Source organism: Peromyscus eremicus, chromosome X (genome assembly GCF_949786415.1).
Source record: "Peromyscus eremicus chromosome X, PerEre_H2_v1, whole genome shotgun sequence".
In the NCBI taxonomy this organism is placed as follows: domain Eukaryota; kingdom Metazoa; phylum Chordata; class Mammalia; order Rodentia; family Cricetidae; genus Peromyscus; species Peromyscus eremicus.
In genome coordinates this window covers 114,375,605-114,391,282 of record NC_081439.1, presented here as the reverse complement: position 1 = coordinate 114,391,282, position 15,678 = coordinate 114,375,605, and the positions used below count along the sequence as shown (strand labels likewise).

The 15,678-nt window shown below is 41.4% G+C and overlaps 2 protein-coding genes across 2 annotated transcripts; both read left to right on the top strand.

The window, feature by feature from the left end:
- The first annotated feature begins 3,823 nt into the window (after window positions 1-3,823).
- On the top strand, window positions 3,824-10,127 carry LOC131899341 (cancer/testis antigen 55-like). The gene is made up of 3 exons (XM_059250774.1): window positions 3,824-4,134; window positions 4,953-5,137; window positions 9,915-10,127. The coding sequence occupies exons 1-3, from the start codon at window positions 4,053-4,055 to the stop codon at window positions 10,110-10,112; spliced, it is 465 nt and encodes a 154-aa protein (XP_059106757.1). The 5' UTR covers window positions 3,824-4,052; the 3' UTR covers window positions 10,113-10,127.
- A 780-nt stretch (window positions 10,128-10,907) lies between these two features.
- On the top strand, window positions 10,908-11,697 carry LOC131900203 (cancer/testis antigen 55-like). The gene is made up of 2 exons (XM_059251553.1): window positions 10,908-11,015; window positions 11,434-11,697. Exons 1-2 carry the CDS (start codon window positions 10,908-10,910, stop codon window positions 11,638-11,640), a joined length of 315 nt encoding a protein of 104 aa, XP_059107536.1. The 3' UTR covers window positions 11,641-11,697.
- The last annotated feature ends 3,981 nt before the right edge of the window (window positions 11,698-15,678 follow it).

The window sequence follows — 15,678 nt, the reverse complement described above, 5'->3', positions numbered from 1 at the left end:
GGGGGTAGATCTGGATAGGAAGGAAGATGGAGAGGAGCAGTGGGGTGGGGGGAGGTGGAAGGAGGGGAGAAGACCGTGATCAGGATGTGTCATGTGGGAGAAAAAATATATTCTCAATAAAGGAAAGATTTACTTGGTAGCTATATATCAAATATAACAGAATAACTTAGATAGAAAGGAGAATTGCACTTTTTAGAAGTATATATGAAGGTTTTTTCAGTGAGGTGCCAAAACCACAGTGCACCGTTCATCCAGTATGATTTTAGTTTCCTAAACTAGTTTCCTGTCTTTGACTTTTTTTTTAAATAAGAGACTTCACTTTTTAATATTTTTTTAAAAAATATAGGAATAGGAGAGGTGGTTTTCTCTAGGATAGAACACACAATTGTTGTCCAGTGCTAGTGATCAACCCTGAAAACATACATACAAGTAACTGAACCAGTCAGGATTATCTATACATATATACATACATGCGTATGAAATTATGTATATACATATACATAAATGCATGCAATAACAGTGAAAAATATGTCGTGGATTTGATGAAGAACAAGGAGGGGTATATGGGAAGTTTTGGAAGGAGGAAAGGGAAGGAAGAAATGTAATTATATTATCTCAAAAAAAAAAGCTTTGACTCCATTGACCCTTTAAGAATAAACACTATAAAGTAGCCTATGTTAACATCTCTTTATCAAATTTTTAAAATATAGATTATTTAGGGACCACGCTATATCTGAAATTTGTTTTCAGTTACATATTGATACTCATTCACAACAAATAAATACAAAAAGAGAATATCACATCCAGAAACAATTTTCTGAAAAAAAAAAAAAAGACCTGGTATGGGACAGAAGAAAAAGCAAAATTAAGGGACTGTTATACTGCCACTAATCTCATAACTCTTTGGTTTTATTTTGACTCTTTAAAACTTTCTTAAGGTATAAATATTATCTCAAAATTTATAAAATTAACATATATTTTAAACTTTTTGTAATGGTATTAACTGTCATATAGAGTACTAATTCTAAAAAAGGTTTTATCTAGCTTCCTATACATGATTTTGGGTTTGAGTCTCTATCAAGTCACTAGCAATTAAGTTTTTGTACTCTTGATATGCATAATAAATTATGATCCTTTAACCTCTTTGAGATCTGCTGCATATGACATTTAAAATGTTTGTTTTCTGCAGTAACCATGACCATTCCTAACAGCGACTTTTGAAGTCTCCAAAAGGAAGATGGGGCCTCACAATGACAATTCCACCTGGATTGTGATAATTCCACTAAGCTGACAAACACCACCTAAAGATTGGCTCTGGACTACAAACTGCTCAGGATAATATCGAGGTGGCTAGCTGAGATGATCCAGCCTCACAGAGTACTCTAGTCAGGACTTGAGATAAGCCCTGTACTTTCGCATTACACAGAGATTGGACAACAAATGATATAGCTAGCTCTCCCAGGACTTGACAATTACCTCATTTTTACAGGGTCTCCTAAAGATACTGTCACCCCTAGATATCAGAAAGTAATTTTAAGAACACAATACCCACATTCCCAAGAGGTGGGGTTGGCAGTTTTGGGTCATTCAGTGGGTTATAGATATTTATCATCATTTAGGGGTTTGGTTACAAGTTGTTATTGGTAATGGTCAGGAAAAAAGCTGAACAGAGATTTGATTCAGGGATCTTGTTCAAAAAACAAAAAGGGGTATATAGAAATGATAGGATAAAAGGGTAGATTATTGAATATAATTTTAAACCAAAAAAGCAACTACTAGTCTTAAATATTTTACATTGGTATGAATTTTTATATATTGATACAAATTTGAGATTACTTTTGTTATAATGTATGTATGTATGTTTCTACTCTTATTTAAGATATTTTGGTAAATTGATAACAAATCTAATGTTATTTTTGTTAGATCCTACTGTACATATGTTTCTACTCTTGTTCAAGGTATTTTACCTATATAGCTCATTTAACAATGAATATAAATTTCTAGTACTTGAAAGTTATTATTACAGCCTATTTAGGAAAATAAAGAAATGCAGGTTAATAGTTAGTCAACTATTGCAATCAAACTTGTAGTCATATTAGGTATGTTTTCAAGGTCAAACAGAGATATATATTTTAGATAGACAAGTAGTCTTCAAACACTTCAGAGATCTACAGAATATGGCATTCAAGATGTTTTAATAACATGAGGGTTTTTTGTTTTTTGTTTTTTTTTTGGTTTTTCGAAACAGAATTTCTCTGTGTAGCTTTGCGCCTTAACTGCAACTCACTCTGTAGCCCAGACTGGCCTTGAACTCACAGAGATCCATGTGCCTCCACCTCCCAAGGACTAGGATTAAAGGCGCCACCACTGCCTGGCTACATGAGGGTTTTTTTTTTTTATGACAATGAGACATGTCTGAGCCCAGCAGCACCAGTCTTCTTCAGAGAAGATGATGGGCATCAAAGAAACACCATATGGAGTTTACTTTCTTTGTGGTAAAAGTTAGCCACTGTGCAAGAAACTGCCCTTGCCTCAACTGCTGACATATACTGTCCAAATTGGACAAATAGGACACAAAAGAAAATGACTGCTGAACTTTGCAAAGAAAAGGCAGGACAGTCCTTCAAAATTCCTGCTTCACAGAAAAATCTGTCAGTTATTCTAGGCCTGTAGGCTGAAGATGGATGCCCCAATATTGCAGAGGAACCTTGAGTGACTGTCCAAGCAGCCAGCTGTTTCTGTCATTCCTTAGGTTTGGGAGTTGTTTGCTCTGTAGTTCCTGTTTACTCAGGTAATATTATATCCTTCTCAGGTCGCTGATGGAGTTGAAGACTAGATAGTTATAGTTATAGTTTTCCTTGTTACAAAATTCAGAAAAGAAACTCATAAAAGAAGTACATAAGGTTGAGAGACATAAAAAGATAGTTTTGAGCTGGTAACACAAGTTAGGATAGAAAGTGAATTAGGTACAACACTTTGGACTCACTAAGATAGGATAAGTAATTGAGTATTTTCTCTGAATTTGTCAAATGCAAATGGACTGGACATTGTTAATATAATTCTTACCTGTATATATTTGTATATAGTTACTGTACTTATTGTATATAGTTTTACTATGTTAGTTAAAAACTTCTATTTTTATTTAGACAAAAGGGGGAAATGTGTGATATTTTGATTGTGTTCTGACAAATAAAGCTTGCTTAGAATCAGAGGGCAGAGGTAGACACTAGCTGACCAAAATTATCCATAGAAGTTTGGAGGACTGTAGACAGATAGGAGACAGTAAGTAGTAAGGCAGGGCTGAGACAGGAACTCGACCCTTTTAGAGGAAGGAACAAAAGAGGCGACTGGTGGCGGCTCCCCTGTTTCTCTGCTCTTTTAGGATCTTACCCCAATATCTGACACCCGATTTTTATTGATAAAGAATAATTAGATAAAGCTTCACTATCCTCAAAATTTTATATTACAAAAGACCAACACACACACACACACACACACACACACACACACACACACACACACTGCCCCTGATTCAAACAATGCCACAAAGTGGATAGTGCTTATGTTTATCATCAAGCATAATTTGGGGGGGCAGAGCAGGGACACAGGCTTCTGTCACACCTCCTAAGACAAAACCCTGGCTCTATCGAGAAAACGTAGGAAAGAGACCCCTTTACATCCAAACTGAGTACCCGCAAGGGCACACCTAAAAGCAGATTTTCCAGGGACCTTCATATTGATGCACTCACAATGGGTGGGTGGGGCCAAAAGTCTCCCAGTGTCTCTCATTGGCAGTGATGTAAACATCCCATTGACTCTCATTGGCTGGGCAGTAGAAAGAGGTGGTCTCTCCCTGGGAGCTTCAAGGGAAGCTGCCAGAAGTCAGGGTGGTACCCTGTCACTGTCATTCCTGAGGGCTGCCCTTTAGCTGGTCACTAGCATCTCACAGAGGCTGGGGAAGATAAGTGGGGCCAGACCCTGAGATTCATAACATCAGGCCTGGTGATTCATTCATAAGCTTGGGCATTGCCCAGGCTGGTGGTGACACCAGTATGCAGAGACTTTGGCGCCGAATTTCAGCTATCTTTCAGTGGAAGACAGGGTCTGAAGAAACACCACAGGAAAAACCTGAAGGTATGCCTCTTGGAGTCCCCTCATTCTTCACTCAAGGAGATTCCTCAGAAAAGGTTCTCCACCATGAAGTGCAGTGGGACACGGATAGCGGGGAAGGGACTGCCGCCATCCTGAGAGGCTGTTGAGCATGAGAGTGTCCCTGAGTTCCCAAGAGTTAGGCCAACACTGAACTGTGCCCCAAGCTCCCTTGGTGGACCAAAGCAGGAGGGTGTGTAGACCAACTCAAAGAACACGTGACACAAGTCTTAGCGGGCTGTACTGTCTCTGCCTTTCCCCTTGCAAGACGCCTTTGTGTATTCCCCAGAAAAGGGGAACATCTCACTTGGAGACTGAATTTGGCCTTATTCCCATGCACACATGTCTCTGAAGCCAGGAGGCAGAGTCAGTCATAAGGAGGGTACCACGAAGGAAGGTGGCCGGTTGTCCCAGCAGGATACTGGAGCCAGATCCCAAAACATTACTTACCCATTATGCTCATGAAGAATAAAAGACAATTTGGAAACATGTCCTTACTTCTGCACATATCTTTAATGCTCGGTCTGAATTTAGAGCCATGGCTATGCATTTGCTGCTGCTGCTGAGGCAGGCATATACCAGTAATAATGGGAGTTTAAAGAGGCTTACTGGGACAGGCCACCCACAGATGCCATGGAGGTGCCATTCAGTAGTCACAATCTTAGGGCCCAGGAATGGTTGTTATGGTCAGAGAAGTGATGATATGTGCTCACATCTACACAGGTGCTCAGAGTAGGACTTCTGTGTAGAGACTCTTTGCATTTGATATGAACCATTGTGCCCTTTGTTTATCTGTGTCATAGATAACTCCAATTTGAAGTCTGTCAGAGGAATTGTGACCTATCTCTGTACCGACTATGGCTGGATTAATGAATCTATCTTTTTCAATACTGACATGTTGTGTGGCAATGTCCCACTGAACATTGGGACAAGTGTCATTGCTCTCGTGGAAGAAAACGAAACAACTCATATCCAAAAAGCAATCAAGGTATGCCCGAATTCACCCAGAGTCTCTTGGTGTATTATTTACTTTTCTGTTGCTGTGATAAAATACCATGGTGAGAGCAACTTAAGGAAGTGTGTTTGTTTGTTCTTATGGTTCCAGAAAGATGGGTGAGTCCATCAAGGCAGGTAGGTACGGTAGGCAGCAAGCAGCAGGTATGGTAACAGAAGCAGGAAGCTGAGAGCTTACCTCTTCAAATGCAGTCTCAAAGCACAGAGACACAGCTAGATGTGTTGTTAGTCTTTACATTTTCAAACCTCTTCCAATAAATTCACACCTCTTAAACCTCCCCCCAAACAGTCCCTCCAACTAGGGACCAAGTTTTCAAACACCTTGAGTCTATTGGGGACATTCTCATTCAAACCACTGTGTTTGATGGGAATGGTGGTGCGTGGCATTAGTCCTAGGACTCAGCAAGGAGAGGAAGGACATTTTCTCAGTTCAAGGCCAGCCTGATCTATATAGTGAGTTCCAGGACAGCCAGAGTTACATGGTGAAAACCCATTTTTAAAAAAGATTCAGAAAAGAGAAAGGAGTGGATGGAGGCCTAATTGGGAGGGGAGGAAGGAGGGGAAACTGTGTTCATGATGTTATATATGAGAGGAAAAAAAGAAAAGTGTAGTACTATTATGCATTTTAGTAACACTTGGATCAAATTACATTGTAAATATGAATAAAAAATTAGAGATGTACAGTTTCTTGCTGAAAATAGATAAAAAGGTTTCCTTGCTTTTCTTTTTTATAGCATAAACTTTAATAACCTTAAAACTTCTCTTCTATGTATAAAGAAAATTTTCACCAAAAATAGATTAAGAAAATGTTGACGTATGGTCAAAGTTGACATCCCACTTCTCTGAGCTTAGTGGATTTGATGTTATAGTATTTGAATGCAATGATGCTTATTCTGTTTCTAAATATTTTGTGTCAGTTCTCTTAATATTTGAAAAACATGGAAATGATTCTGTATAATTCTGCAACGTCCATCATATAGTGGCCAGCCATTTTCTATTCAGTATCCAAACTAGAAGAATTGATATGACAAAGACTGTATTGTTCACACTCTTTTCTGCGTCAATTAGTGTATGTGTTTATTTGCTTTATTTTTTTTTTAGATTTCTTTTTATTATGTTATGTGCATGAGTGTTTGGCTTGCGTGTACATCTGTGTACCACATGTGTCCCTGCTGCCTGAGGAGGTGCTGAGCCTCTGTGTGGGTTCTGTAATCATCACTTCCATTCAGCTCTTTACATATTGATGGCTGTTGTCAAATTACTCTTACTTATGTTGTTCCAATTGAGAGTCTCAACAGCAGGCCACAGAAGATACCTTTGCCAGTATCGGAAAACACCGGAAGACTGTTATTGTAAAATCATGGTAAAAATTGAAAAGCTGAAGCAGGCTCCTGATCTTATTTTGAGATTTTTATCATCTTAATGATAAAGTTATCATTTTCACTTCTTGTTCTTCTCACACACAGATCCATCCTAGACCTTTCCACATTTGTGAGAATATATTTATTAGGAAATTAGGAATGTGTTCTCCCACTGATTTTTTTAAAACTTCCAGTTTTTTGTTTTTCAAATATTTTAAAAATATCAATTATGTCATTAGTGCCCTCTGTCAGGAACATAGGTGAACACTTGTGTCTTTCACAATGTCAAAATTTGTTGAATGACAATAAATTCATAAGACACAGTAGTTTCAATGGCAGCAATTTGCAAGAAAATCCTGCTTACTTTGGTAATCTGGACAAGATTACACAGGTGTTTTTTTGTTTGTTTGGTTTTTGGTTTTTTGAGACAGAGTTTCTCTGTGTACTTTTGGTACCTGTCCTGGATTTCACTCCGTAGACCAGGCTGTCCTCGAACTCCCAGAGATCTGCCTGGCTCTGCCTTCCAAGTGCTGGGATTAAAGGCATGTGCCACCACCGCCTGGCCACAGGTTTTTTTTTTTTTTTTTACTTCAGTCTTAATTGCTATTCCTAATTCTCATATAACACACCACAGTCAATATGTAATACACAGAAAATACAGGCTACATGATGAGTACAACTGGTTAAAGAGGCTGGAGCAGAGTTTCAGGAGGTTTCAAATGGATGGAAAAGATGTAAATGGAGTAGGGTCCCAAAAGCCAGTAAATGAGTTGAAGACAGCCCTGGTTCCCACTGTTAGGAGTCCCACCAAAGGACCAAGCCACACAACTGTAACATACGTGCAGAGTGCCTATGTTAGTCCCACTCAGGCTCCCTGGTTGTCGGTTCAGTCTCTGAGAGCCCCTATGAGCCCAGGTTGATTGATTCTGTGAGTTTTCTTGTGGTGTCCTTGACCCCTCTGGCTCCTACAATCCTTTCTACTCCTCTTCTGCAGGATTCCCTGAACTCTACCTAATGTTTGGCTGTGGGTCTGCATCTGTTTTTCCATCAGTTGTGGGATGAAGCCTCTCTGGTGACAATTGGGCTAGGCACCAATCTGGTCACAGAAGATGGCCAGTTCAGGCTACGTTATCTGCTGTTGCTTAAGAGTCTTAGTTGGGGTCATCCTTGTAGATTCCTGGGAGATTCCCTTGTGCAGGTTTTTAACCTGACCCCCAAATGCACCCCATTTCCAGTAATCAATTTCAGTGTAAATGTACCATATTTTCTTTATCCATTCCTTGGTTGAAGGTCATCTGGTTGGTTTCTAGGTTCTGGCTGTTATGAATAAAGCTACTATGAACGTAGTTGAGCATGTGTCCTTGTGGTATGATTAAGCATTCCTTGGATATATGCCCAAGAGTGGTGTAGCTGGGTCAGTGATAAACTGAGTCCCAATTTTCTGGGAAACCACCACACCGACTTGCAAAGTGGCTGTAAAAGTCTGCACTCACACCAGCAATGGAGGAGTGTTCCCCTCTCACCACGTGCTCTCCAGCATGAGCTGTTGCTTGTGTTTTTTTGTCTTAGTCATTCTGACATCTGTAAGATGGAATCTCAGAGTCATTCGATTTGCATTTTTCTGATGGCTAAGGATATTGAACATCTTTTTAAGTTTTTCTTGGCCATTTGAGATGCTTTTGTTGAGAATTCTCTGTTTAGATCTGTACCCCATTTTTTAATTGGATGATTATTTGGTTTGTTGATATCTAGGTTCTTGAGTTCTTTATATATTTTGGAAAACAGCCCTCTGTCGGAGGTGGGGTTAGTGAAGACCTTTTCCCATTCTGTAGGCTGCTGCTTTGTCTTATTGATGGTGTCTTTTGCCTTACAGAAACATTTCAATTCAATAAGGTCCCATTTATTAACTGTTGATCTTGGTGCCTGCAAGATGGGTGTTCTGTTCAGGAAGTTGTCTCCTGTTCAAGTATGTTCAAGACTATTTCCCACTTTCTCTTCTGATTCCTTGTCCAGCCTTACTACATGGGCAGATCCTTAGTCTTACTGCAACTAGATATGCTGTTTGTTGATACTCATGGGAGGCCTGTCCTTTCGTGAATAGAAACAGATGAGTGAATTGGGGGAGGGCAGAGGGGAGGTAGAGGGATGGACTGGGAGGAAAGGAGAGAGGGGGAAACAGAGGTCGGGATGTAAAATAAATTAAAAAAAATAATTTTTCAAAAATGTAAATACAGTCTTTATTGATAAGAATAGAAACTGAAACACGCTTTAGTGAAGGAGCTGTTTTTGTACTATCAATTGTTGTGGACCAGGGAGTTTTCATCAAAAATACAGGTGTATGTCCAGATGCAGAGGCAAAAACCAGAACATTCTCCCGGTTCAAGAGTGGGTAGACTGAATGAGTGAAGACACCGAGGGTATTCAGAGGGGCTGGGAAAGGCAGATAAGTAGGCCTTATCACCAGCAAGGTCTGAGCTCAGCTGAGGACACAGGACTTTCTCTGTTTGTCCATGTCCGTCCTCGGCTAACACATCAAGTGTCAGTTAACAGGTGAGTGGCGGCCATCGCCACCATAGTGATAGGTGTACACTTTGTTCTGTGGTTCAAATGGAGGGAGTTGCACCTTTTCTTTGCTCTGGTGTGTGTGGTAAGTTCCTAGGCTTGGTTTTCCTTTGCAGTCTCTTGCGATGGGGGTTATTTCTTCCACTTAATCTCCTGCTTCTGCACCTAGATCCAGGTAGGGAAAAACATGCTCTCCCTCCTTGTTCTCCAAAAGCGTGCTGCTCATTCTTGTCTCTGTCAACTTTATTCTGCTCCACTCCTATCTCCCAGGTAACTCATTTCTCTTCCTTCAAATACCCTGCAAAGCCCATTTCCTCAAATTACGCCACCAATGTCACTCAGTCTAAAAATTAATTTGAGTTACAGCCGTGACTACAGCTTGTTTAGAAGTATATTTTAAACATATTTTATACTCTTGGATGTTGAGTTCCTGGAAAGCAAGTACATTGTCTTTCTAAGGTCAGAATGTGGGTTTGTGAAAGCATTAAACATAGGTGTGAAATTCACAGTTGCAAGGCACTTGCCAATCCATGGAGCAAGCACAGACACAATTGATGTCATCATCTCAGATCCATGGTGGATCAGTAATGTATGGTCTAGGTTTGAGAACAGTTGCTTAAAAGATTTCTGCCACAAGAGTGCTATTTTGGCATGGCTAATAAAGTCCAGGTCTCTGACAAGGAGTCCTATGTCGTGCAAGCACCCTTACAACTCTGTTAGGTCAACTCATTAAAATGCTGTTGTTTTCATGGGGCATCCTTGGTAAGTGTACAGTCTCCAGCCTGTAATTTTTATTTTTCCTTCAACCACTGTCTCCTTCTCTTATAGGTGAAAACTGTGACTAACCCTGTGGATGGTACTGAGCAATCAGACCTTGACAGAGAACTTTGTATTAAGTGTGTCAGCTCGGTCACACAGGACAGCATCTATATCGACAAGGAAACATCTTTTCCTGTCCATCTCTTTTCTGGAGGTAAGATTTATAGTTTTAAAAGCAAAGAGCAAGAGTGTGGGAAGTGTCCTTGAAATTGAAAGTGAGGTACCATAAAAATGGGGAAAGTGGGCAATATTTTAAGTATCACATAGCGGTCCTGTCCTCCCAATGCCATCATCATGCATCCATGTGGTTTTCACTACTCAATTGATTCATTTGGCTGTTTTGATTTCTCATACAGGGTTCCTCTAAGTTACCTGAAACTCACTATGCATCTGAGAATTGTCCATGACCTTAGCAAACCCATCCCTGACTCTTCTGAGTGCTGAGGTCATAATCGTTCTGCCACTGCATCAGGATACATGCAAAATATCATCAGTGATAGCATCACACAAGTATAAGAGATTTATCTTGAAAATACATCCACCATTTCAAAGCAAAGGTGCAGACAGGCCTCTTTCTTTCTGTGTCCTCTTTCCAGAATATTCATCACATAGGCTCTCATATTTTGTCCCTAGCCTAGGTACCAAGGTTGACGCATGTGATCCTACTGTGTTCCTGGCTTCCATCCCCAAAAGAGATCTCAAAATGACTACTTGATGAGAAAATCCAGTACTCTTAGCTGTAACTTTTACTCTGAGAATCACAGCTTTTAGTTATCCATGTTTGTGAATAAATCATTGTCAGAGAACCAGTGTTTAAAGGGCCTTAAGCGTCCCTTCCCGTAGGAAGATATTTGAGATGTCTGTGTAAGTATTTGGAAAAGTTACTTTGCATTCAGGAAATGTTTGTCAGCATATTGCGATGATGAAGGGTCTTGGGGTTTGTGATATGACCTGAGTGCCATAATATTTACACCTCTAATGTTCTTGGCTGTTTTAGAATTCATGCCTTGCAAAGGAGACTTGTTGCTGGTTGAGTATTCCGTGAAGCCGGGCACTTCAAACATGAACATCCACACCGTGAGCCCCTTAAGCTTCCAGAATATGGATGAGGTAATTTGCTTCCATGTTGCCCTTGTCATGGGCAGGTAGCTGCCTATCCTTCCTTCCTGGTCACTTTTTGCCCAGGATTTTGTTTGGTACATTTCGCAGTGTATCCCCTGCCAAAGTGGACATGTTCACTGATTGAAAAGGAAATAACCAGAAAATGATGTAGAATATACACAAGTTAGCTCCTAGCTTATGTGCTTTACTTGACGTTAGGACGTTCTGTCTTATTTCTCTGATTTAATAGGAGTGATGTGGGATGGTGACTCATTGTGTTAACACAGTACCCAGGCATTTCCTGTGTGTCAAGGATGAGAATCAGTGATGGAGTGAAGGACCTGCTGAGTAGAGCCAAGGGGTTGTTGAGGGCCATCTGTGGTGGGTTATGCTTCTCCATACTCATTGCCTTCATTGCTCATCTTAGGTATGTATTACCAGTACTGATGGAAAAACTGGTGTGGTGGAATCCTGTGTCTTTTTTACTGTGGATTCCATCCAGAAGCCTTCTGATTATACTCCGGAGTTGTATGACATCGTGAATGTGGTCGCTGTGGACAGCATTCAACCAAACTGTTCTTGGAGAGCAGTGTCAATGATCCCAGTGGAAATGTGCATTGACCAAGCCTTGTAATTCACCATTATTTATAAGGCTCTGGTTTAATAAAACAAAATGAGCATGTAATCTAAAGATATGAACTAAGACTCTTCTTTTAAACATCCTGGTGACTTAATTAGGAACATGAAGTCACTTTAGGAAGGTACCTTGCTAATTCAAAACCATGCCCTATTGGAACATGATTTTATCAAAGAAATGGCCCTGCACTCAGGGTAAATGCATCATTTTCCAAAAGCAAGAGCAGCTTCTGTGTTGGCGCTGGCCTTGTGGGCCATTAAGCAGCATGGAGAAGCAAAGCATTTAAGTCAAGATTCCAGGAGCAAGCAGGCGAATGTGACCAGGTATGATTTAACATTACAGCTTGCCTTCTAGCTTGAGTCTCTTTATGCCTTTCTAAAGTTTATTTCTCTACAATATCTTTTATTTCCTACCAGCTACTCCATTTGGTAATCTTAGTGTTTATCTGTGGATCCTCTTCCTATGATAGTGTACCAAATATGCCAATGCAGAGAAATGAAAGACCAGACTCAGGTCTACTTCAAACAGAAAGATGAGAGTACACTCTTAGTATTCTGAGAGGCGGTGCCCCGCAAAGTCCTTTCTATACTGAGGAGGACCTTCTGTGAAGTTAACTGGCCTTCCTTCCACATTTCTTGCCCTTTTGAAGGAATCCTGGACCTTTCCAACATCTGCAGAGTGAAGGATGCCTGCACTGGGGAGCCAGGCCACCTGGACCAGGTTCCTTACATCAATATCTGGTGTAGTCTGGCCCTCTACCCACAAGACAGAGTTCAATTCCATGCCTCTTGGGTATCCACTGCAGTCCTGATCTCTAAGAGAGTTTCGACCCCGAAAAAGCCACCTATCTTCCAGTTAGAGGATCAAGATTTGCAACTTCCACCTCTACCCCTTCTCCTGAGGGTGCCCATCCCCCGCTAAGAATTCAGAACACAAAGTGGCAATGTCTGCTTTGTATTCTGACTTCCCGTCTGATGGCTCATGCCACAGCTGCCATTGGCCCCTTTTCCCACAGAGCGCTGGAGGATATCCTCCACCTCAGTATGCTTAAGGTCCAGGTCTCTTGAAGGCTTCCCAGTGACCAGCCATCGAGTGCCCTGTGCCTGTGGTGTCAAACTCCATGGCCAGCCAACCTCCAGGAGGACGGGATTCTCAGACCAGCCCCAGTTCAATATGTTTATCAGCCATTCACCACTACTGATCTCCTGAACAAGTGACATCACACCCCACCATACCTAGAGCAGCCATAAAGTGTTGTAGAATATTATTTTAAGGTGTGTTACTTTTGTTTATGTTGCATTTGTTTAAGTCTGTGAAGCTGTGTTACTGTGCCTGTCTAAAACACCTGGTGGTCTAATAAAAAGCTGAACAGCCAATAGCAAGGCAGGAGAAAGGATAGGCGGGGCTGGCAGGCAGAGAGAATAAATAGAAGGAGAAAATCTGGGAGAAAAAGAAGAAAGAGCAAGAGAACAAGGAGAGCAGCATGTTGGGGGCCAGCCGCCCAGCCACCCAGCCACCCAGCCGCCCAGCCGCCCAGTCACCCAGCTACCCAGCCAGCCATGGAGTAAGAGTGAAATTAAGATATGCAGAAGTAAGAAAATAAAAAAGCCCAGAGGGAAGAGGTTGACGGGATAATTTAAGTTAAGAAAAGCTGGATAGAAACAAGCTAAGGCAGGGCATTTAAAAGTGAGAAAAAGCCTCTGTGTATTTATGTGCCAACTGGGTGATGGGCCCCCCAAAAGAGTAGAGAAAGCAACCAACAACAGTCAACCTTATGTCTACCATTATGCACAGCCACTAACTTACTTGGGACAACTGCCAACAGCTCCTTATTGCCCTTTTTACCTCCAGATACAGAGTGTAGGGTCTGCTAGGCAGCACCTACCTGGCTGATCATTCAAGCATCCCAAACACTAGTAACCTGAAGTGATTTGCCGACACCTTCCTTCCTGATAAGTGTCCCAAATGTAACCCCAATACACCAGAGGTCTTCCAGGCACTTCTCAGAATGATAAGTCGGGCTGGAGGAGTTCACAATGGAGATTGTGGAGTCACAATCTTGGTCAAAATTTGAAAAGTCACTCAGTGCTCTGATGAGTCCCTGAACCAATTCTATGACCAGCTCTGTGACAGTTAAGGGCAGTACACCCCTTTTGTCTCAGAGGCTCCTGTGCACTGGACAGTGGTCAACACAGCTTTTGCCCAACAAATGATACCAGATGTTCACTGGAAGCCCCAAATGCTAGAGGGATTTACAGAGACACATCCTGAGCAATTTATAGACATCACCATCAAAGTGGATGTTAACTAGGAAAAGGCTGCAAAAAAATGATGGTGTTCACATTGGGACTAGAGAAAATTCAGCTTCCCAGAAATTCCTGCAACAGTTGGTTTCCATATGAAGGTTAAAATAACTGGTGCCTTTTCTGATACCAGACATGAAAATTAAGATGAACAAAAATGAAAATAAAATCCTTACAGACATTATGAGGGAATATGTTATTTTATTTTACTTATTTTTATTGAAAATAGATTCTTTTTGGCAAAGACCAAGATAGCCAGGAGACTCTCTGCCTTCAAGATGCCTGGGTGAAGGAGCCAGTGATGGTGGTGTCTGGGCCTTGCTATAATTATGCCCACTGCCAGCCCTTACACCAAGTATGCGGTTTTGATCAACCAGGCCGCACCCACCCTACAACTACCCAGTGCCTGTGCAAGATAATGGGAACATGCCTGATGAACCCAGCCGCTCCCAGGACCCTCAGGGCCCATGCCTGGAAAGGCTGAGGAACCTGCAAATAATCCCACTGATGGATGATGACCCTTCCTTGTTGCCCCCCAATAAAAAAGTGAAAACCAACTCCCCCCCAAAAGAAAAGAAAACAGATTCTTCTCTCATACAATAAATCCCTCCCACAGTTTCCCTTCTTCTGCTCCTCCCAGCTCCCCACCACCTCCCCTCTCCTCCGGATCCACTCCCACTCAGTCTCCCATAAGAAAAGAGCAGATCTGCAAGAGACAACAAAACAAGATACAATAAGACCAGGCAGAAGCCCTCACACCGAAGCTGGACAAGGCAACCCAACAGAAGGAAAAGAGTCATAGGAGATTATTTTAATTTTTTTTAAATTTATTGCCAGGTGGTGGTGGTGTACACCTTTTATCCCAGCACTTGGGAAGCAGAGACAAGTGAATCTCTGAGTTCTAAGCCAGCCTGGTTTCTAGAGTGAGTTCCAGGATGGCTGGGGCCACACAGAGAAACCCTGTCTTGAAAAACCAAAAAAAAGAAAATTACATTTTGTTTGTATGGGTGTTTTGCATGCATCTATTTATGTGTACCAAATGTGTGTGCTTGGTATCTTCCAAAGAGGCCAGAAGAGGGCACCAAATCCTTTTAGACCCTATATTATAGGGGAATAATTTTATGATTCACAGTAGTTTTCTTTCAAACACATAGAGGCGAATACTCAGCATACAGAACTACAAATCAGCTGATGATGTAGCTCAGTGGTAGAGCGCAGTGTAAAAAACATGAGTTTGATCTTCAGTGGTGAAAAAACCTGCAATAAGCACTACAAATCTAAAGTTGATGTATGCAATTCATACAGTTAAGTCCAAACTGTAAAGTGAGCAAAAAACCCAATTAGCTGTTTTGAGAAAACAGGAACAAAATCATCACTAACATTTTCCGTGCCTAATCTTAGGAGTGATTAGAGAAATACAAGCAAACAATGGCAGTAACAACAAAACAAAACTCACAGAGTGGGGCTAGGGAGATGGCTCTTTTGGTAAAGTTCTTGCCTTGCAAGCGTATGGACTTAAAGTGGGAGCCCTGGAATCCACTTTAAAAATCCAGGCTGATAGGCCATTGCTGGTAGGTGGAGACAGGCAGATAGATCCCTGGAGCTTGCTGGCTAGCCAGGCTAGTGGAACTGGTGACCTGCAGGTTCAGGGAGCCTCTGTCTCAAGATTTAAGATGGAGAATGATGAGGATATGCATGATATCTGCCTACGCGCGTGCATGCACACACACAC

Bases quoted from the DNA above. Each gene is read 5' to 3' on its own strand.
- LOC131899341 (XM_059250774.1), top strand. From the start codon at position 4,053: ATGCAGAGACTTTGGCGCCGAATTTCAGCTATCTTTCAGTGGAAGACA. The intron at 4,135-4,952 runs GTATGCCTCTTG...TCTGTGTCATAG, and splicing joins ACCACAGGAAAAACCTGAAG to ATAACTCCAATTTGAAGTCT. The intron at 5,138-9,914 runs GTATGCCCGAAT...CTTCTCTTATAG, and splicing joins ATATCCAAAAAGCAATCAAG to GTGAAAACTGTGACTAACCC.
- LOC131900203 (XM_059251553.1), top strand. From the start codon at position 10,908: ATGCCTTGCAAAGGAGACTTGTTGCTGGTTGAGTATTCCGTGAAGCCG. The intron at 11,016-11,433 runs GTAATTTGCTTC...TGCTCATCTTAG, and splicing joins GCTTCCAGAATATGGATGAG to GTATGTATTACCAGTACTGA.